This window comes from Drosophila rhopaloa, unplaced genomic scaffold (genome assembly GCF_018152115.1).
Source record: "Drosophila rhopaloa isolate 14029-0021.01 unplaced genomic scaffold, ASM1815211v1 contig_163, whole genome shotgun sequence".
Classification (NCBI taxonomy): domain Eukaryota; kingdom Metazoa; phylum Arthropoda; class Insecta; order Diptera; family Drosophilidae; genus Drosophila; species Drosophila rhopaloa.
The window spans coordinates 8,045,158-8,068,547 of record NW_025335043.1 but is presented as its reverse complement, the minus strand read 5'-3'; the positions used below and the strand labels follow the sequence as shown (position 1 = coordinate 8,068,547).

At 41.8% G+C, this 23,390-nt stretch overlaps 4 protein-coding genes across 4 annotated transcripts; 3 read left to right on the top strand and 1 right to left on the bottom strand.

Annotated features, from left to right (window-relative positions):
• The first annotated feature begins 947 nt into the window (after window positions 1-947).
• Window positions 948-15,688, top strand: LOC108044361. The gene is given in 6 exon segments (XM_044457749.1): window positions 948-1,137; window positions 6,850-7,426; window positions 11,913-12,074; window positions 12,966-13,173; window positions 13,232-13,427; window positions 13,847-15,688. Coding segments are annotated over 5 exon segments (1,440 nt in total). The 5' UTR covers window positions 948-1,137; window positions 6,850-7,234; the 3' UTR covers window positions 14,529-15,688.
• A 534-nt stretch (window positions 15,689-16,222) lies between these two features.
• Window positions 16,223-18,456, top strand: LOC108044366 (cytosol aminopeptidase). The gene is made up of 3 exons (XM_017123357.2): window positions 16,223-17,498; window positions 17,554-18,018; window positions 18,077-18,456. The coding sequence occupies exons 1-3, from the start codon at window positions 16,437-16,439 to the stop codon at window positions 18,215-18,217; spliced, it is 1,668 nt and encodes a 555-aa protein (XP_016978846.2). The 5' UTR covers window positions 16,223-16,436; the 3' UTR covers window positions 18,218-18,456.
• Window positions 18,457-18,949: 493 nt separating this feature from the next.
• Window positions 18,950-21,082, top strand: LOC108044396 (cytosol aminopeptidase-like). Its single transcript, XM_017123397.2, has 3 exons — window positions 18,950-20,184; window positions 20,239-20,703; window positions 20,761-21,082. Exons 1-3 carry the CDS (start codon window positions 19,132-19,134, stop codon window positions 20,899-20,901), a joined length of 1,659 nt encoding a protein of 552 aa, XP_016978886.2. The 5' UTR covers window positions 18,950-19,131; the 3' UTR covers window positions 20,902-21,082.
• Window positions 21,027-22,911, bottom strand: LOC108044397 (TBC1 domain family member 13). Its single transcript, XM_017123398.2, has 5 exons — window positions 22,747-22,911; window positions 22,599-22,678; window positions 22,066-22,538; window positions 21,405-21,928; window positions 21,027-21,349 (listed from the first exon to the last, which is right to left on the bottom strand). Exons 1-5 carry the CDS (start codon window positions 22,764-22,766, stop codon window positions 21,235-21,237), a joined length of 1,212 nt encoding a protein of 403 aa, XP_016978887.1. The 5' UTR covers window positions 22,767-22,911; the 3' UTR covers window positions 21,027-21,234.
• Window positions 22,912-23,390: the final 479 nt, after the last annotated feature.

Sequence of the window (23,390 nt, the reverse complement as noted above, 5' to 3'; positions counted from 1 at the left end):
AAGGATCCAGGGGCTGACAGTTAGCATTGACTCAAACCAACCCATCAATTTTACCTTACAAAATGTCAAATGAGCGAAATCTACTGCATAGGTAATACCGTTGGGTTTGCCATGTAAAAAATGTAAAATTTAAATTGTTGTAAGAATGTGCTAGAATTGAAATTTAATTATTAACTCAAAGTCATACTAAAAATCAAACTATCAATAAAATTGTAAGATAATGAAAGTAGTCGAAAAAATAAAACAAGACAAATAATTAGATTCAGTTCTTTGAAAAATAAAATATACATACTATTCCTATTAAAAACGTTGTCTTTAGTTATACGAGTTTTTGATTTGTATTTTGACTGTTGCATAAGGGTGAAGTTACTCCTAACCAAATATATGGTCCCAAATAAATAACATTTTCATTTTTTATAAAAGTATGCTTTTTTTTGCATGAGATATTTTTTAAATTATGTATATTTTTGTAGTGGCATATACAGCTATAGATATTTATATGGTGTTAATATAAGTTATATGGTTAGTCTAAGCATAATCTTAAGAACTATCTTAAAGCTGGAATGTTTTTAATTTAATGAAGTCTTTGTAACAATCCTATAGGCTGAGTTATAACAATACTTAAGGGTAATCTATTGATCTATCTATTCATATAAGCTTTTTGGTTAGCTTAAACATAATCTTAACAAATATGTGCTTATCAATTCTGATTCTGATCTATAATAACTTTTTTATAATTTCTTACTTAGTTTTAGTTTCCATTTCCTGAGGCTTAGAAGGACATACATATTTAAATTTATTGTATAGCTTGGCGGCAGAAAGCAGTGGCGCACTGCTTGCGGGAGAGAGGCTTTCTCCCAGCTTGCAGCGAATTTTCCGCAGCTGCTGCGAGAGCGGAGAAAGTAGAGAAAGCGGAGAAAGCGCGCCTCAGTCCACCCGGAGTCGTCTGTTGCGTCGGTCGTTCGTGTCCTTTCCGCTCGCAAATTCACGCGGCGGCTGCTGGTGCATTTGTTTTCGCCTCGCACTAGATGCTGTCTGCAATCGGAAACAGCGAAAGCAAAAGCGGTGGCAATAAAAAAAGCCACAGCGGCAACAAGGAGCTAAATTAAGCGGAGGCGCAGGAAGAAGGCAAAAAACGTAACTAATCACCAGGCCATCAATGGCGGCCACTTTTAGCCATTTTGTGGCATAAGCGGAAACGGAAATGTGCGTTAGTTGTTTGGCAGGACGACAGGATGGGCGGGGGCGGGTGCGGGGCGGTGCAGGACTAGTGGGCGGGAAGACCTTCAGCGGGAAATTGTAAAACTTAGCGCGTGTCCAACTTGCTTGACTTCCCACTTGTGTCAGCGTATGAAAATGCGGAAAAGTGTAAAAGGCGGACCAAGTTGCCCGAAAGACACTCTCTAATGTCTCTTTCAGAAATCCAGTGTGTGAGTAGGTGTGTGTGTGTGTGTGGGTGTGTGTTACATGGTGTACATAACAGTGCGTATGTGTACGCGTGTTTTTTCCGCTTAGCTTCTGTGCGATTTATTTATCTGCCACAGGATATGGGATATGGCGTATATGTGTGTATACCAAGCGAGCTGGAAAAGTTTCAGTTACACTATTGACACGAGCACTAGCACATCGCTCGCCCCCATTTGTTTGTCCGCCCCCTCATAAAAATAGAACTAACTGAACCGAACGCCATAAATACAACCGCCAAATTGCCTGGTGGCCAGGTTTAATTGAAAAAACGTCAATACTCCTCCAGGCGACCACCCGTTGGCTCCTCGTCTTGCCCCAACGAAAAAGTCCTTGGCCAAACTCTGGCGAAGTTCAAGGTGCCCATGCTGCCCATATTAAGTCAATTCCCACGCCTTGTCCTCCGGTGATGGTCGATGTTCTGTGGGATTACATAAAGTGCCAATCTTGCCATCAGAATGCGTTATTTATGGAGATTTCCCTTCGCCGGCAGCCAGTTCAATATGTATTCCGCTTTATTGAATCGCCCGACTATGAGTTGCACTTTATAAATATTTAAGTTTAATACATTTCCATTTGGTTGGGCAATGGGAAAACAATTTCGTCGGATTACTCAGCAGAATCCTTGGAATGGGCAAACATTAAGGCAAACGAGAGTAGAATGTCCTGGAGATGATATCACACAGTAAACTTAAATTTTACAGCCACGTTTTGCATCTTTAAAGGCAGACTTGAATATTATTTTGTCCAACTTGGTCTTTATGAATCGATCTAAGCATGATTTAGGTATAAATCTGTCAATAATAACTAATTTTAAATTTCCTTTTATATTTCTTTAATTTTTTTTACAAGAGCTAAGTTTTGTAAAAGCTTTTAATTCATGATTATATACTATTTAGTTTTAAATTTTTTTAGGTAAACGACATTTTTGTGCCCTAAATATAAACGTTTTACGTTAAACCACAACTTCGAAATAAACAAAGAGCCAATTACCTTTAGTAGTTAGACACATTTATGTCAAAAGCAAGCGTGGTTCCATTTCCAATTACTGGGTTAAACTGCATGTTGATGCAGCTAGTTGTGGTCTGTTTGGTATAATTAAATTAGGGTTAGTCACCAGCAGGAGAAGTCCAACATTCTTAATTGCAAGCAACGTCCAGCCATACAATCAACAAAGTCAACACAAACGGAAAATCGTGGCAGATGCCTAATTGTCACTTTCAGAAACTATGACAGCAATTATCATAAACGGCGAACAGGGAGCCTAGTATCGTACAGCACGGCAATTTGCCTTTCGCTAAATGAAAGTTCTTTGGCCCCTTCGTTTTGCCGCTGCTATAGAGTTAATCATACGCACCGTTGAACCGCAGCCAATTCCATTACATGCTGCAATTTCAGTGCCAAGAGCACTAGCAAACACACCCACATCCACGGGAAAACAAGTACTTGCAGCGAAAAATATCTGTGGAAAAGCGAGTGGAAAATCGAGAATTGTCTTGGCTCGACCGTGAAATGTTTTGTAATAGGTTTAGGGTTATTTTCTATTTGTCGCGGGTGTTTTGCTCTAATGCATAACACATGTAAATAGACGGGAAAGCGTGTGAAATTAGCGTTTCAGCGTTTTACCAAAGAGGATTGACCCATTTCATCAGCAACTTTTCGCTTACGCTTTAATTACTCTGAATATGTGAATAGTAAGTACACCCATTACTTTGGAATTTTAATTTGTCCATTCAAACTTTTACCCTACTCACTTACTTACTTTACCCCACTTAACTACAATGAAATGTAAGTTTTAAAGCTTTTAAAAAGTTATAAAGTTTTAAGACTTCGACACAGAAATCTCTATTAATCACTTGAAAATGTGTTTTTAATTTTAATCGTGCTGCCGAAAATTATACAAACTTCTTAAATCAAATTTTGGGATGACAAATTATATTTGCTTATAAATCTCTACAGACTTAAACTAAAAGTGTATCTAATGGCGTGTTGTCAAAAGTTATGCCAACTTTTGAGATCTGGCTTTTGCACTTAAATACAAGCTAAACTCTATATTTAAGCCAACATTCAATCTTTTTGTTCTGTGACAAAATGTTCAATGTCATGACTTTCAAAGTCAAAACTTTCTTGGCTAATCTTTGGACTTTATTTGTAAAGCCCGCTTACTGCTGTTGTTAGGGGATATTATCTGGAACCTCATCGAAATTGGCTTTTCTTCAATTGTTCAAATGTGGAGAAAAAACTGCATAGTTTGAATTTCTTAATGCCCACAAGAAGGTGGCGACAATGGCAAACGACGCTGGCGAAAAAATTCAAAGCACGCGAAAATGCGTTTAGAAGTGGGCTCATCTTGGGTGGAAACAATTTGCCTGGGGTGCAGGAGTACAGGTGCGGTGTTCGGTGTTCCCCGGCATATATGCAAATTCAATCCTGAGCTTTCCCTCACACAGACACACACACACAAATAAAACAACCGCCCAGGGAAAACAACAAACAACTGCAGTGAGTTGCGGTGAGTGTGAGTGACAGCCTGGCAGACACCTTGTCAATGTCTTGCGGCTACGAATAACCCCGGTCCGCCCGGATTCCCGCACTCCGGAGACATTGCCACGCGTTGCCAAGGAATGTTAAGTACACTGAAATTGTTATTCATATTAGGGATTTTTTTTAGAATTTTACCTGTAAAATTGAAATTTTTCCAACCAAAAATACATGAAATAATTTTAAGCAAATCAAAACGAATCCAATACTTTTTGCAGGAAAACATTTAAATTTAATAGATAAATAGTTTTATTTAACTAAAAATTAGATTAAATTATTTTAATTATTTTGAATTTTATACCAAATAAAATAAGGGTATGATTTCAAATGAATAAAAACTATTCCATTATGAAAAGTTTTGTTAGAATGTGTCCGTAGTTCAACAATACAATATAATATCACTGCAGAAGTGATTTGAGCCTTACTCACAATTAAAAACATAAAATAAAGATATTTATTTGATAGGTACTAAAATGATAAGATTTTGTTCCGTGTAACAACAACTAAAAGTAATGCAAACAACAGCAACAATGACAACAGGCGAGGAGCAAGCCAAGTGGCAGCAACACAGCTGACTGACTACACATTTGCATACACTAAGGTGTATTTCTTTTTTTCTTTCATTGAAGGTGGCACAAGTTTAACACTGTTGCTGCTTTTGTTTTTGGGCCTTGAATGCGCCGCGGGCGTTGCTTTAATGAATGTGCAATGTTGATGCATTTCTTTGGCAAAATGTGAAGAACAAAAAAGTGTTGCATACTATTGTGCGCCTCAGGAGGACTGCCGGAATTTCCCGAGAAAAAGAATTAGCTTAGCTTAAAAAAGTCAAATTAGCATTTTCAACATTTTCATAAGCTTAAATATTCACACTTCGAAGTCGAAAAGTTATGACTGAACTAAAAATAACATATAAATCGTAAGGAAATGCTTTAAATGGCATATCAGGTGCAAATGCAATGTAAAGGGCTTAGTGCGCACATTTGAAACTAAATAAATTTATTCCAATCTACTCCAAACTAAAATAACACCCCTAAAACACCATAAATTTTGTGGTAAATAATGGCTTTGTAATCCTCTGAAAATTAATTCAAAGTGCAGCTTAAAATCTGTTCAGCAAAAGTCACATAATTCGATGAAAACTTTTTGGCGGAAAAGTTTCGACAGCTGTCATAAACTTTCTTTTTCAATTAAAGCATTAAAAAGAAGCGGTGAACTTAAATAATGCAATTTAATGACTTAATAAAAAATACTGCAAACTTTTTAATTACTGAATAGTAAAAATTATTTCAAATTAAATAATTCCTATTAAAAGCATTTAAAGGCTTATAAATCACTGACAATAGTGTTACATATTTATGTCAATTAAATCGGATATAAAAAGATTGATGGGTATGTCATGACTCAATCAAAAAGAGATTAAGCTGACTTAATTACAATTGGCGAAATAATCCATAAAAATGCTTATTTAATTAAGTCGCAATTCGGGGGGAGAACGGCCAGAAAACCACAGCACAATCAACACATTTCAACGGGCATTTCAAGCGCAGCTAATCCGTCGACAGTAAATTTTGGACAGCTTTCGCAGCCCAGACTCCAATTACCCGTCCGAAAATCGATTCCCTGCAGCTCTCCAACCGAAAGCGCCATAAATTGTAACGTCCTGTTCTGTGGACCAGATTTTCAGACTGCCTTCATAGATAACCATTTACGTTTGTTAATTATGTATGCAGGCTGGAAATGTTGGCCAAACAAGGAGCGTTGAAGGATATTTGGTCGGCTGAGGGGCCAAAGGAAGAGCACTGCAAATGCAGTGAAGCCCAAGAGCCCAAGAGGCAAATAAAGGCTCAAGAAGTTAAACCAGTCAGTTCAAGTATGTGCCATATAAACCATTCTAGCACACTTGTATTCAGGACCAGTGGTGTGTGAAGGATTACATTAAGAGGGACTTAGACTTTAAGAAGGGCGTTAGAAAATAATTTGATTCAGTTATCAGTAAGTAAGCTTACTTATATGATTATGTAGATATTAATAACGGGCTTAAGTTCTCTGATTTAATAATTAAGATCTTAAGATCCATCTAAGCCCCAACTAAGAAAATTCAGTTTAAGTGTAAGTAACAACTAGCAAAAAAACATTTTAATAAGTAAAACTTTTGAAAGTGTTTAGTAATACTTTTCAATATGTTTATTTTCGCACCTAAAGCCTCCAATTTTATAGGACACTTTTCTTTTTTTAGGAATATGACTTTTAGATTTTGTTAGTTGTTTTATGTACATAGATTTGTTATTTATTAATTTAAGGTTTAAGTTTCATGATGCAAATTTATATTATATTATATATGTTATATTATTTTATATTTCTATTCGAGTGCCATACTCACTAAAATGTTTCCAGTCCTAAGAAACCGTTTTGGAAAATTCCCAGTTAAAAATTAATTACCCAGCAAACTCATTAGCTTTTGTCTACATTTGTAACATACTTTTATTACTGTTACGATTCCAACCAAAAGGATTTAATCCCCCAAGTGCAATCCTTTTCTACACCACTGCCCAGGATAGCATGTTGCTCCAGTCTTCGTTTTGCCAACGTTTTGCCGACTCAATGCACACAGACTCGCAAAAACGGCTTGAGATTGTTGCCATGTCGAGGTGGTTTCGCTCAAATTTATTTAAATAGCAGAAGGACATGGGGAATCATGTGGTAGTGTGTGTGTGAGTGTGTGTGTGAGCGGATGATGCTCTTTGCGTGCCGCTGAGTGCGGGAAATTGAATTAAGTTTTCATTTAGGAAATAAGTTGTAGCTGCCACAGCATATACAAATTGCATTATTTATTGCACTTTGCAGAGGCGACCCCAAATAAACAATCATCACATAAATACGTAATCAACAAGCGGCCCCAAAAAAAGAGAAGCCTTGGCAGGCAGCCAAAGCCGCCAACCAACCAACCACCCACCCACCAGGCTGCACCACCCAACCACCCAGCCACCCACCGCAGCATGTAAGGCTCTGGGGGCGGGGGGAGTGGCACAGACACTTTGCGCGGAGGCGAAGCAAATGTGGGTGTGAAGCGATGTGAAGGCAAAACATTTTGCAATATTAAAGAACAGACGCGGGCAGAACGTGTACCTGTTGCTGACCATAAAGGCCATAAAGGACGATAGTGGAGTAGTGAGGGCGAGCGGTGAAAGGCCAGGTAAAAGGTGAAAGCCAAAAGCCCTGCACCGCAACCATGGCTGTAAATGTACTGGACTACGATCACTTCGCCATCAGCGCCATCGTGGTGGGCAGTCTGCAGCTGTTCTTTTTCCTGGTCAACTCCATGCTCCACATGGACAAGCTGACGGACTTTGCCGGCGGCGTCAACTTCATCATTATCTCCCTGCTGACGTTCTTCCTCGGCCAAATCGATCGTCCTTCGAAGGTAGGTGGAACTTATAAGTTTATTGAGGTTCTACGATATCGATTTTTTACTTAAATGCCTTACTTACTTACTACAAATTCAAGGTAAATTATAAGTGACAATTCTGCAAAGCTTTATAAAGAATCAGGTTCACCAATTAAAAACTTCAGCGAATCATACCCTGGCTTAATTCTGGTGCTCAGTTTAATGAGTAATTCTATAATTAAGTGAAGTTTAGCCATGTTTAGCCATTTTTAAACATTTTTGACAATTCTAAGAGGAACTATATCTCTAAAACTTAGATTTAAATGTTGATAAAAAGAAATTTGATTTTTAATGATTGCACAAATGTCTATTTAATTCTTTAAGTTATGAGCACGGAATTTCAAATCTTTTTGTCAAGCTTTCCATGGTATATTACAATTTTAAGGTCCCTTTTATATAAACCAAAACGTACTGGCATATATATACACCGAAATATTTTAAGAAATTTAATTAATTTAGTAACAGTAATCAGGGTTACAAAACACCAGGAATATAATCCAAAATTGGCATAATAAATTTACAATTTGGAATCTCAGCATATTATGATAATATGCCGTTAAAGCTATCTTCAATATTTTGTATACAGTTTTCAATTTTGTTATTTTTAAAATCGAAATAAATTAAAAAAACAAAAACGAAAAATGTAATCACTTTTGGAGACCGCTTTCAATAAATAAAGTTATGAGGCAAAACAAACACAATGACGCAAATATTACGTAGCTGACAAGGCTTTGTGAGGGACTTTACTATTTTATTGCTTTATTTTTTCCCACTGGCAGTAATAAATAAATGTTGAACAGCTACCAGTTTGGTCAAAAAAAATAAAGTGAACATTATTATTATTTAAAGCTCATTTATATTGTATCTGACACAGTAAAAGTAATTTATTGCTATATTTGAAAATTAACATAATTCATGAGCTATTTTGTATATTTGTTGTAGCTCGTTAGCTTGCAATGTATAGTAAGTTTTTAAGTAAAATTAAATTCTTCGAACTTGAAGCGTGACCATAAACATTTCATCCAACTGGGCGTGAACGGGCTGCTGCAGTGGGTGGTGGTTCATGGTGGGTGTACGGTGGTTACAAAGTGGGTGGCTGGTTTCGAATGCTGACATTGAAAACTGAGTTTTGCATACGCACGCAGATACAGACATCAACGCATACAGACGCAAACATCCATTGCCGACAAACAAAAGGTTACGCCCATCGAGGCCCACATTTCAGCCGTTGTTTCTCTTTGTTGGCTGTTGTTCCATTTGTTTTTGTTTTTGTTTTTCCGTAGTTTGTAGTTGCTGTAGCTGCTGTCGCCTGTAGCTCGTGGGCCTCCTTCTGGCTGAGCATGACCTTGGCATCGTGAGGGTCCTCGATCTGTCTGTCGACATGTCCTTCCGCCAGCCTAACACACTGCCTAACCAGCTAACTAAAGCTATTTGGGGGCATCCCATAACCCACGGCAACCAATCCACTGCCTCTGCAGGATAGTCCACAATTTTCAATTAATTAATCCAACTTGATGGCCAATTTCGTAATTATCCCCTTTATCAGCACGCTGGTGTTTACCTTGGTAAAAGCAAATTGCAATTTTCGTATTTACATTTTGAAGTTTCCTGTCATACTTAATAAGTCTTGTTGTAAAAATCTGCATTCAAATTGGACTTATAGAGTCCATAACTTTACCACATACTTGTGGATAGAATCTCCAAAAATCTTTCTTATTTTACTGTTGATACATTTTTTCACCCATTTTCATGTTGGTTATTAGTTAGTTTCCGATGAAACAACTTAACTTCCAGAATCCATCACTTTACCAAAATAAATCCGATTTCAGAGTGAAATACCTCTTAAGACTGGTGGTTTGATTCTCCAAGAATCTGCATTTAAATTTGTCATTAAAACGTTGATAAATTTTTTTACCCATTAGAGCTATGAACTATTAAACTATTTTATTTGATGTGTATAAAAACAATACTACATACCAATGTCTTTTAAATAATGACACTGGTCGTGTCTTGCATTTTAATTAGCACATTATTTCATAAGAGGCTTTTGCTTATCTTTAATGCTGACACATTTAAACCCCAGGCTCTTAAAATATAATTACTTTAGACATTATCAATTCATTAAAATATATTCGAAAGATTTTAATTATAATTACCCTAATTATTAAATGAAATGTGACAGAAGAGTGCATTTTAAAGACAGAAAATATATGTGTTTCAATTTTCAGTGCCCGACTATCGTAATTATTGGCATTACAGGACGTTGATTATCTTGTGTTAAAATTAATATAAAACATAACCCTATTGAAAACCTCTTCGAGAGAGCTTTATAAAGATTTATTAATAATAATAATTGAAATTTGATAAGATAAAAGGGAAATTGCCAACAAAGCCCGTAAAAGCTTTTTGTTCCAGTTACCGGTTTTGACTGCCCCTCAATGTATCGATTTACTGAATGGCCCATGAACGCTTGTTAAGGGCTTATAACGAACAATTCGCACAACCGAAACAAATTGAGAAATAAATTCTTACTTATCTGCGGTCGGGTTTTTGCTGGGCAAACAAACCGGTGTGCAAAACAAACAATCAAGAGAATAGCAATCTTTTCTAGCCCACACCCAGTTATGCAGATTTAATTTTTACTCCCACACTTGTGTTTGTCACACGTGTGCAAAATAAACAAAGAATTCAATGGCAAAGTATTAAATCTCATCGACCACGCAAACTGACGTTCAATTAATTTTTGCTCTGACATTTTTGTGGCAATAAAGAATTGGCTATCGATCGTAAATTAAAATGAAATTTCTCTCAGCGCGCATTAAGTTAGCAATGAAAATGTTTTTAAAGCCATGCCGCGAAGAGGAGACCGCCGGAAAATGGCGGTCGTGGGACGTTGGGCGGAAACGGAAGTGCTGCCATTGCTTGTGGCTGTGTGTTGCTTGTCGTGCAATATTGCACTATGCACTGCAGCTGTGTGACGGCCATAAAAATGGTTTACTGCCGCCGAACGCAGTCGTCTGTCGATGCTTTATCGTCGTTCAGTCTCGCTTAATAAATCGAGCGATAAAATAGCTTAAGTCTCGGGTGAAAGGCAGCTCAATCAGACTACAAAATAGGCAATCAGGCCCGCCCGTTGCGATACGGCAAACCCATTAAACTATCAACGGAGGGTGGGCCCTCAATATCCATATCCTCCCAGCCGTTTATCCATGACCTCGTCCTGCCTGTGCCTTCCAGTGACTTTGGCTGGCGGTTACGGTCATGAGCCGCCAATTCACTGCCATTGACAAAGCAATTTAACAATTTTTTTATCCTGCATTTTTCATGAGTCGTTTGACGAAGGAGCGGCGGGGCGCTCCTTAATGCCCAATGCATTTCTGATTCAGTTCGCCCGTCAATGCCGTTTATAAATATGCAAAGTGCAGTCGACTCATTCATTATTGACCCTCGCCCGACTGCCCCGTGGCCACTTTTGGCAGGGCGGAGCATAGAACCGCTGCCACTCGTGCGTGCACCGCTTTATTTATGCAAAATTTGCATGACCACCGAAAGTGGTTTTGTAAAATAAAATATCAAAAAAAAAATATACGAAAAAAAGTTCTCCTCTGACGCTGCAAAAATGAAAATTCGTGCAAATTGCTCGTTGGGCAATGAATTTTTGTACGTTCCGTGGTGCGGAGACGAATTGCAAGATACCCTGGTTGAGCTAAAATGGCTGTGTTATGGTGAAGATACTAAAATAGTTACGAGTGTGGCTTCCTGATACAAGGATATAAGGCGGCTCAGCCTTGAACTCGAACTTTCGCCGAGCCTCCCGCAATTGCCCCAAGAGTATATCTCATTCGGCAAATGGCAAACAATAAATGTTTATTGCAATGCGGACACGATACGACCACACTCGGCAGTTTATAGCCCAAAAATATCTTTTAATGGTTGGAGCATAGCCTAAGTATTCAAAAACTTGCTCTTTAAAGCTTTCTTTGATTAAAAGAATGCTATTATTCTTTCGTAAATGAGCTGAAGTTCAATTTTTAGTAAGACATTTGGTATTTCTCATTTCGTTAACCAAAGAAAAATGAAAAACGCTTTATTTATAAGGCTTTAAGTGTGTTAATTATTCAAATTTAACTTACATAATTCATTCCTAAGAATAGATTAAACTTTAAAAAGTAGAATCATTATAAATTCCATTCTGAAGACTTACCTAAGCTATTTAAAATAAATTTACTATTTAAAAAAACTAATACCTATATTTTTTTAATAAGGACTTTAATCTAAGTTAAATATGCTTTACAATAAAAATACATTCTACCATACTTAAATTTAAAAACGATACATTTTTTAAGCTATAGCGGTTTAAGCGGTTTTTCTTTAAGTTCCAGTGATATAACTGGTATTTTCAACTAGATTTTTTGTAGTGTAAAATTAAGTTTAATTAAATGAATTTAATACCCAATTTCAGGCCTATGACAGTCGCCAGCTGATGGTGACGCTGTTTGTTTGCTTGTGGGGCGCCCGGCTGTCCGGATATTTGCTATATCGCATTATAAAGTTGGGCCGCGACAAGCAGTTCGAGGATACCCGCCGCAACATCATCCGCTACGCGGTCTTCTGGACCTTCCAGGTGAGTTCGGGCCAATCGGTTGCGTCAGCCACATTTCAATTCGACTCTCAATGAGAGAACCTTCAACTTGGAGGTGGAAAATCAATCAAGCTGTCACTAATTGACACGTGCGCAAAGGTTTTGAATATTTCATATTTCAGCACCTGTCGTTTGCCCCACATGGGTGGCAGCAATGGTAATCTCGATGTGGCATGCCCCAGACCAGACCATGCCCACACCGACCAACAATTAAAACGCCATTCTCTGTGGCAGAGTGACATGACACATGTGGGCGACACCAGCTAAATGTTGAGTGGGTGTTTCTGTGGGTGGTGGTGGTGGCTTGCTGCAAGTGGGTGGTGGCAGGCTGTCCGGCCTTCATTGTCTGTGGTGCTCCCGGCATTGGCGTGCTGCAAGTGCCATGTCCCGCCATCGTTTTGTCTCCATTTATTTCCCATTTCGCCTGAATTCCAATCACTTGTTGCCAGTTGAAATTCTGTCATTGAAATCGGAAAATAACTGCCAAAATGATCACAATCGCATGTACTTCACTATATTAAGCTTTAACAGAAGAAACTTTAACATGAAAATGTTTCTAAATGCGATGATTTAATGATTTGAGAACATTTATTTGAAATTATTGGTATATGTTTTGTGGCTTCCTTGATGAGCATATCAGATTCATTATTTGATCTTATTTTAAGTGTTTTTTTATTTTGTAAAATGATATCAAATTTTATAGAAGTAACTAATTAGTTATCTCTTTACCTAGTAATATCTAGCAATAAAACTAATATTACTTAAAATGGAAACCTAATATAATATTATCATTTAACATTCAAAGCAAATATAATGTAATTGTACTTAATGTAAATATAATTGTTTCTATTTACTCAATTATTTTCCTTTTAGGCCGTGTGGGTGTACATAGTGTCACTGCCTGTAATAATCATTAATTCACCGCGGCACTCGCAACCGCTGGCCCCAAAGACGATGACCACACTGGACTCCACGGGAACGGGTATGTTCATCGTTGGATTGCTGGCGGAGACCTATGCGGATCTGCAGAAGTTCTCGTTCCGACAGGATCCTGCCAACCAGGGTAAATTCTGCAATGATGGTAGGCCAAGGGTGATACATACTAACAAGGATAAGCTCTAATGAGTAATCTCTACCAGGTCTGTGGAGCGTATCACGGCATCCTAACTACTTTGGCGAAGTGGTCATCTGGTGGGGCATCTTTGCCATATCCCTCAATGTGATCAGCGGCCATGAATGGGTGGCGATTGCCTCACCCATTTTCACCACTATGATTATTCTCTTTTTGTCAGGGATTCCCTTGCGGGAACGAAGTGCAGATGAAAAGTACAAAGAGTAAGTTGCTTTATTTGATATTTATAATATTAATTAATATTAAAAAAACAAATACAAACACATACATGCCTTATAAAGTGAAGTGAAATAAATAATTACCTTATAAGATAATATATTGAATTAGGTTTTTAATATCTTTCTAATACCTTATAATAATATTGCCCTAAAGTGAATTTTGAATAGACATCAGATTATAAGCAATAGAATAGAATCTAAACATTCGATTTCAAGCTAACTTTGATCAATTAAAACTTTTGTAATACTATACTTGAATGAAAACATTCCTATCCAATCAAAGTTTTCTTGGAATTTGCATTTAAGGTTTTTCATATAGTCCAATGTCCACTCTTAAAAAACTTATAGATCTGTCTGCTATTTAAAGACACAATAAATTTAATATTCCCACCTGCTCCGTTCAGCCAGCTGGAGTACCGGAAGTACAAGGCCTCGACCTCGCCGCTGATCCCAGTGCCACCTGCCGTCTACGTGGAGGTGCCCAGTGCCCTGAAGTTCATCCTGTGCTGCGAGTTCCCCATCTACGACTCGATGCGGATCCAGAAGGACCTCAGTCCGTACTCGCTGTCCATAGCGCGCTCCCACTCGCACATCTAGCAGTCAGTGGCCCACTCCGGCAGTGCGACGGCTGGCGTGGGTCAACTGACCGCCCACTCGACGGGCCACTCGGTGGGTCACTCGCTGCACCGGGGCCAGTGCTATGGGGCCAATGGCGGGGATGCCGAGAGCCACCAGAACTGCGGCGGAAGCTGCCGCAACGTGCACGTCAAGTCGAATCCGTACCAGTGCGAGGCGGGCTACGGCCACTATCCGGTGTGCCACACGGACGACGACACGGATGACGGGATCATCTACATGGACCGCTCCACCCACATCTACCACGAGCAGGAGGGCCCACTGGTGAAGGCGGCCAGCACCAAGTGCAGCTACCTGGCCGAGGAGGAGCTGGCCTCCGACTACGATGAGGATGTGCCGGCCATCGATCTCAGCAAGGCCACCAGCGTGGAGACCTTCGGCACCAGGGTGCAGTCGGAGCAGGCCGTGAATGCCGATGGTTTGCCCGTGACCGTGACCACGATTTTGTGATTGCCACTTTAAGATTGGTTCTCATACGGATCGGGTTTTTATATTGGATGTACAACGGGGTGGACCTCTGTTAGCTGAGGTTTTAAGTCTTTGAAATTGAAATTTCTAGAAAATGTGGAAGGTCAAATTACCGCAACATCATCACTCATACGACAGGTAGTCCCGATACAAAAGTATTTGCTGGGGTTTATTGATCAGTAATTTGGATTCTTTTTATCAATCCAGATCTTGTTCGTATGAGTGATGTTTATGATAACAATTTATTCACCAGACATACTCTAAAGGTCGTTTTAAATTCTAAAGAGTTTGATGTTTAACAATATTTCGATGGGTGAATTTCGGTGATTAGAATTATAGATAACTTACTTTCTAAGAGCTTTTAGATCAAAACGACAGTTTCCACAAATAACAAACCATACTTTTCGAAGCCCAGGGCCAATGTTCTTGTAAATAATATGGGTGACCAAAAACTAAATGAATATGGGTTTGCAACCCCAAAGCGAAATGAAACCTGAAAGATACTACCTTAAAATTATTTTATTCAACTATGCTCCACCCTTTTGTACATAATTAAAGCTGGGGATTGCAAAAATACCGTATAGTACCGAAAGCATCTTGGATACCCACAGCTGTCTAACACTATAGTCTTTACGCTATTGTTGCTCAAATAACTAATGTGCCTCTTATGTGCTCTGCGCACCCTTAGATTGTTGCACTCCTTCAAAGTTTACGCTAGTCTCTGTTGAACTCTCGTTGCTCCGCGACAAATGTTGCCCCCAGATCAAGAATGGAATACAATTATATCTATATCTCTACAGCATATGTATTTTCTTATCGAACCGCAAACCACACCCCACCAAACAAAGGGAATCGAATCTGAAGCCATTTAAACTGAAACATATCCCAAGGCAACGGCAAACCAACCAAAGGTTGGATCACGATAGAGAGTATGTTCGATAGCCATTGTTATTTTATATACTGGAATATCTACTCGTAGTAGCTAAAGAGAAATATACCCCATGTTACCAAAAATGTTCTCGGTAAGTGTACGTGTCTGTGTCTAGTTTGTGTCTCAAATGTTAAGCAGTATTACCTTATGAACGAATTGTACCTAAATGATTATGCTGAGTATGGAAAATAATAAACGAAACTAAAGAAAATGGTGTTTAAATTGTTTTAGATTTGGAAAAGGCTTTCTTTTATTTTATCTTTCAAGCTTATAATATTATGTATTTTTGAATGCTGAAAAAATTGGTAAGACTTGTTTACCTGTTACCTAACTGGGCAACTTAAACAGATCAGAAAAATTAGTTATGTCAGCAGCACATAATAAATATAAATTATAGAAAAATTATACAAATTGAGCCTAAGGAAAATTAAATTTCACAACAAAACTAATCATTTTTATAGAAACTCCAAGTTATGGAAGTTCAACTGAATTTTTATTTAATATTGTTGTGCCTTACGATTGTAATGTTCTTGGGTAAAAAAAACAAATACGCTTCTAATTAATTCCTTAAAAAGTTTTGCTAACATTTTTTTGTGCTAAAGTTATTCTAAAGACTTTTCCTGGAGCCCCAATTAGTCCGCGTAGGCTATGCAAATCTCGATGAGATGGCTCTGACGCATCCGTCACCCGACTTCCCGTTCCACTTGCTACCCGACCCCATGCCAGCCCCCATAGATTCAGTATCCGTGATCATCTCGTAGAGTACACAACTCAGCAAAAAAAATTTATTGTAAAAAAATTGCCTGTAATAGTACTAGATTTATTTTAGATTTGTTATTTTAAATTTCCATTGTATTGGATACTAAATTTTAAGAGAGTTAAATTCTTAGTTAATTCTTTCGGAATACAAACTTAATTTTTTTTGGAGGGGTACTTGCGTGTGAGGAAGTGCAAGGGCAATGTTTCGTAAATCGCGTCAGCTGCTCTTCCGGATCTGCAGCCGGTCGTCCTTGAGCCGCCAGTATGCTCCCAAGGTCGTCAGGCGATCCTACGCCTCGCAGGCCATCAACCAGATGCTGTTGCTCCAGCAGATGGACATCTGCGCGGACCAGCCCTCTCGGGCTTTGGTCATAGGAGTCTATGCGGACGAGGAGGACAAGAACGACGCCGGCATCCTGACGCCCGCCGGCTGGCGCTACAATCTCCAAAAGACCAATGGCCGGCTAATCGAGGTGCTCCGCATGTCGGGACCCATGCCCAGGAGGGGCGAGGCCCGTCTGCTGTTCGCCGTGGAGCCGGAACGTATTCCCTACTACTCGGTGGTGGCCGTCGTGGGCCTGGGCAAGGAGTGTCTGGGCTACAATCCCTACGAGGTCCTGGACGAACAGAAGGAGGCCATCCGCCGATCGGTGGCCGCTGCCTGCAGGATTCTCGCCGAACTGGACACCGACCGAATCGAGGTGGAGAACTGTGGCCACGCCGAGTCTGCTGCCGAGGGAGCTGCCCTTGGTATCTGGCTGTACCAGGAGCTGCGCGATCCTAAGACCCGAATCTTCGTCCCGGCCATCGATTTGTACGCCACCAAGGACGAGGTTTGCGACATCGAAGGATGGCGCATTGGGCTTCAAAAGGCTGCCGCGCAGAACCTGACCCGCCAGCTGCAGGAGATGCCCTCCAACCTTTTGACCCCCACTGCCTTTGCCCAGAATGTCGTCGAGGTGCTCTGTAAATCCGGTGTGAACGTGGAGGTCAAGGTCGAGGGCTGGGCGGAGAGCCAGTCGATGCACGCCTTCCTGGCGGTCGGAAAGGCCTCCTGCGAGCCTCCCATCTTCCTGGAACTGAGCTACTACGGCACCTGTGCCGAGGAGCGACCCATCGTCCTGGTTGGCCAGGGCATCACCTACGATGCCGGCGGTCTGTGCCTGAAGAAAAAGCACGAGCTCTTCCACATGCGCGGCGACATGACCGGAGCGGCTGTGGTGGTGGCCACTTGTCGGGCTGTGGCCGGACTAAGATTGCCAGTAAGTCACTTTTGTATCCTAAAGATTGCCCCTGTTAATCTCATCTCGTTCGCAGGTCAACATCCGCGGACTGATCCCCCTCTGCGAGAACGTAGTTGGCTGCAACTCCTTCCGTCCGGGTGACATGGTGAAGTCCATGAACGGCAAGACCATCGAAGTCCAGTGTACAGATCACGAGGATGTCCTCGTGCTGGCCGATGCCTTGCTGTATGCCCAGAACTTCTGCCCCAAGTGCATCATCGACATCGGCACCTGCTCCGGTTACATGCGTCAATCCCTGGATGAGGCGGCCTGTGGAGTGTTTACCAACTCAGAGATCCTGTGGCAGCAGATCAAGCACGCCAGTATGCACACTGGGGATCGCGTGTGGCGCTTCCCCCTGTGGCACTACTATACCAAGGCGGTGCGTGCCGGAGGACGCAGTGATGTCCAGAACTACGGCATTGGCCGTGGAGGTCGTCCTTGCAAGGCCGCCGCTTTCCTGCGAGAATTCGTGCCCTGCGGCCAGTGGATGCACATCGTGAGTTTGGTTCTTAAATAATTGTCAGGACTTGCCATAATCCCCTTTTTCCCTCCAGGACGCCACCAATGTGATGGTCACCAACGGAATCGACTTCGAGTACCTGCGTCGTGGAATGGCCGGCCGACCCACGCGCACCCTTATCGAGTTCATCGCCCAGACAATCTGCAAGGACACCGCTCCCAAGATGGGCAAATAGGCAGAGAGTTTAGGGGAAGAGCAGCTGACCGAAGATGGCCAAATCCCAAAGGCAGTAGCAGCGTTTACACCACGTCCACATTTTGGTGAAATATTTTGAAGTCTGTTCAGGGTGGATGTCTTAAGTCAGTATGTGCAAGTCCCTTCACAGTTGCAAACGAGATTGTTCCCAGGCCAAAAAAATTGTTTGTTCGTTTTAAGTTATCTACGAGTATTAAATAAATTATCTTTCGAATTGAATAAAATATCTTAAATATATTGGGCTTGTGTGATAATCCGAAAATACAAGGAAGAATGTGTATTTAAGGAAGCTTCCATGGTCAACCCTGGTTTATCTAAGCTTTCTCTTTTCTGTTGTAATTTGGCGACCCATTAAATATCAAGTTTCAATTATCATTAAAGGGTGTCGTCCATTAATAAATTGATCAGGTACAAAAGACTGATCTTTGAAATTAAAATATATGTTCCTAAAAATGTTTAAAACATTTCCGAAGTCAATGTATTTTTGTGAAAAATTTAACGTCAAAAAGGTTTTAGAAGGTATTATTTTTGAGTGGTTTTGAATATTTCCAAGATGATTAATTGAGATAATATTGGCATTGGCGAGACACGAATTTGTACCACTGTGTACGCCGCAGCAGGCATGGTCTGATTAAGTTTTCAGACCCTACAGTCTTATAAATCTAGCAACCTTTCAGATCCTGCTGTCAGTGCCACGTCGAAGAGGGGCCACATAGCACCAGCTCAGTATCATTTTTATTCGTTTCGAGGTTGAACACGTACACATTTTTAGCTAATCTGGGTGAAAAATTCTATGAATTATTTTAAGGCGGCACAGCAAATCGAAGTGCAAGTTTTCAATCTAAGTAGTATCCTTTTGCATTAATCAAAGTTATCAGTTCAACTTCAAGCAAAATGTTTCGTTTTTCGCGCAATGCAATGTCCCGAGCCTGCAGCCTCGTAATCCGCCGGCCGGAGGTGATCCGCCATCGCAGGCACGCCTCGCAGGCGATCAACCAGATGCTCCAGCTGCAGCAGATGGAGATCTGCGCAGATCCTCCGTCGCGCGGCCTTGTCGTGGGCGTCTACGCCGACGAGGAGGACAAGAACGACGCCGGCATCCTGACGCCCACCGGCTGGAGGTACAATGTGCAGAAGACGCACGGCCGGTTGCTGGAGGTGCTCCGGATGTCCGGACCCATGCCCAAAAGGGGCGAGACCCGCCTCCTGTTCGCCGTGGAGCCGGAACGGGTGCCCTACTACTCGGCGGTGGCGGTCATCGGGCTTGGCAAGGAGTGCCTGGGCTACAATCCCTACGAGGTCCTGGACGAGCAGAAGGAAGCCATTCGGCGATCGGTGGCGGATGCCTGCAGGATACTCGCCGAGCTGGACACCGACCGCATCGAGGTGGAGAACTGTGGCCACGCCGAATCAGCCGCGGAGGGAGCTGCTCTGGGGATTTGGATCTACCAGGAGCTGAGGGATCCCAAGCGGCGGGTGTCGGTGCCCTCCATTGACCTGTTTGCCACCAAGGACGAGATTTGCGACATCGAAGGATGGCGCATAGGACTTCAAAAGGCTGCCGCCCAAAACCTGACCCGCCAACTGCAAGAGATGCCCTCCAACCTTTTGACCCCCACTGCCTTTGCCCAGAATGTCGTCGAGGTGCTCTGTAAATCCGGTGTGAACGTGGAGGTCAAGGTCGAGGGCTGGGCGGAGAGCCAGTCGATGCACGCCTTCCTGGCGGTGGGCAAGGCCTCCTGCGAGCCTCCCATCTTCCTGGAACTAAGCTACTACGGCACCTGTGCCGAGGAACGACCCATCGTCCTGGTTGGGCAGGGAGTGACCTACGATGCGGGTGGCTTGTGCCTGAAGGAGAAGCAGGAGCTCTTCCACATGCGGGGCGACATGACGGGAGCAGCAGTGGTTGTGGCCACTTGCCGAGCTGTGGCTGGACTTAGGTTGCCAGTAAGTAGTTTTCTTTAGTTTAGGTATTTCCTGCATTAGTAATCCCGCTCTTAGGTCAACATCCGCGGTCTGATACCCCTGTGCGAGAATGTTATCGGATGCAACTCCTTCCGTCCAGGTGACATGGTGAAGTCCATGAACGGCAAGACCATTGAGGTTCAGTGCACGGATCACGAGGATGTACTCGTGCTGGCGGATGCCCTGCTTTACGGGCAGAACTTCTGTCCCAAGTGCATCATCGACATTGGCACTTGCTCGGGATATATGCGCCAGGCGTTGGATGAGGCGGCCTGTGGAGTGTTCACCAACTCTGAGATCCTGTGGCAGCAGATCAAGCACGCCAGTATGCACACCGGAGATCGCGTGTGGCGCTTCCCCCTGTGGAACTACTACAGCAAGGCGGTGCGAGCCGGAGGGCGCAGTGATGTCCAGAACTACGGCATTGGCCGTGGAGGTCGTCCTTGCAAGGCCGCCGCTTTCCTGCGGGAATTCGTACCTTGCGGACAGTGGATGCATATTGTGAGTTAAGAAATAGTAAGCCATTAGGCTTGAATTTAATGATAATTTTTCCCGCAGGACGCCACTAATGTGATGATCACTCGCGGCGACGAGTTCGAGTATCTGCGACAGGGCATGGCCGGACGGCCCACAAGGACACTCATCGAGTTTATTGCGCAGTCTATATGCAAGGATACGGCTCCCAAGCTAAACAAGTGATCCTTCGAACGGTGTTTACTAGTTTTATCTGACGATGCCACATGTACATCGGTGTTCTTTTAACGACTGACCAACCTATGACTTCATTAACGTTCAGACGTTTATCTAATTGGGACCACAATATGTTAAAATTATTGCGTTTATTAATGACATACAAATTATAAGTCATATATAAAAGTAACGATACGTGTATATTTATTAGATTTCCTGTAAAGGTGCGTTTCGAAGATCGGGGCTAACTATAATGTAGTTGATTGCTTGATTCTTTCTTGCCATCGATAACTATAGTGCTTTGCAAGCATTTGGGCATTAGGATATTTTCTCGGACGTCTGCTACGCCAACGACCCGGCATGAGTAATCACAACATTAATATCAATGGGTGGATAGTTTTGCAGCAGCTTCACATTCGAGGCAAAGTCGTTTTCCAAAATGGCTTCTCTTTGGATTCTGCAAAATAAATAAAATCAGTGTTTGCTTTCCATTACATACTCCATTTTCATACAATATCATGGAACAGCATATTTTGATGAGAAAATCGAAGCGCTGCTCATCCGCAAACACGGAATCCCAAATGCGCAGCACATCCGGCAGTGGAAACTCCTGCGAGAGGAGCAGTGTGAGCCATCTAAAGCTGTAGTACTGTGGATGCAGCTCCTGGCTCTTGAGCAGCTCGTATATGTTAAGGTCCTTAGATTTTAGCATATTCGATAGTCTGGCCATCATGAACTTGATGCCACCTTCTGCATCGTCCAGAGTTTTAATGAAAAAATCACGGATCTCGCTCATCAGTGCGGTGAAACAGAAGAAACAATCTGCCTCGGCGTGGGTACGATATGATAGATCCGGATCCGAGGCCATTACGTAGTAGATGGGTCCCACGATCTCGTTCATGCCCTGGACATATCCCTGGCCGGGATTGAGCTTGGCGTATATGAACAAAATACGTTGCACAACCTCCCAGTGGGCCTCCTGACCCTCTTCCATGGCGGCATAGTTCTCCACAGAGCGTTTAGTGATCAGGTTTATCTGTAGAAAGCAAGAAGCCAATTAGACCTGAGGTAAGTTGATGTCCGCTTACTTACTTGCTGCTATAGTCCAAATGGTATGCATAATATAACACACTTTGAGCTTATTGTCTAGCACATATCCGGTATGAAACTCACCTTGGTCATGCCCAGGCCCTTGCGTTCAACATTCGCCGAGCTGAGCACGGTTGGAACAACTCGTTCGTGCAGCCTCCGTCCATGTTCTCCCTTGCTGTGGACCACAATCTCACAAGGATACTCCGTGGGTTGCTGGAAGAAGGATATGTCCGGGCACAGACGTCGCACATCCTTGTCGATCTGCAACAGGAACTCGTTGTCGTTGAAGAAGGTGTTCCATCGGCTTTCGGGTCCCTCGCTTAGCGGATGATCTTGCAGGCCAACGCCCACCGAGTTGACTTTGTCCCCGTCACCTTCGTCTGCTCCACCTCCATTGATCGAGTGACCAGGCGGCAGGACTAGCTCCTCAATGAACTGCTTGTACAGGGCACGCTTCTGAGCCAAAGTCGATGTCCAACTGCTGCGCTTGGGGCCCAAATAACCCAATAGAAGTTTCCAACTGAGGGCTCGAAAACTCTGTACATCGGGCACACCTGTGGATTGTTGGGAATGTAGTTTCTAGCACTTTTCAAAGGCTGTAAATTCGATTATACCATTAAATGCAAGTTGCCGTAGTTGCTTCAAGTCAACCACATCCTGTGGAGCCGCCAAAACATCCTCAAATTCCTTGACTCTGCGATGTGGGTGGAGAAAGTCATTGTTTATTGGCACCTTGGGATTGGATTAAGAATGAGTACATACCGCGCCTTGAAAATAGACATGTTGTGGCTTATGTGGTCGAGGCTTTTTCGTTGGGTCCATGCAGTACCCCTATGTATATTTAACTAATGCTTTATCTTCTTTAAATGCTGGGAGAAACTCGTAGATAAACACAACAAAAAACAACAACGAATAGCTAGAGGTGGACGTGGTTGTTAATTAAACATCGATTGTTGCTCGCGCCCATCGATAATTGCTACCAGTGGAGCAGATGAAAGTCTGGCAACTCTAGTTAGTTTAAATTTTCTAGGGGAACCCCAGGTATTTCTCTCAAAAAACAAAAGTCCTCAATACTTAATTTTTAAATTCCTTTTAAGTTTCTTAATTTTAAAAGAATACGTTAAATTATTTTTAATTTTGTAGTGTGTGTGTTAAGTCTATAACCTTTATAAACCCATAGATATTAAATTTACAGTTCGATCCTACTCCAATTTGTCATTAGATTTTCTTTAAATTAATTTAAGATTTCGGAGCTGCCAGATCGTGCTTAATCGTTTAAAAACCAATGCTGCCTATCCTGCATAATGGCGCCACTGTTTAAATTGCAAACTCAATTTGAGAATTTATACATATGATTTGGTTTTAAGACAAGTTTAAATTACTATGTTAACCTAGTTAATAATGCA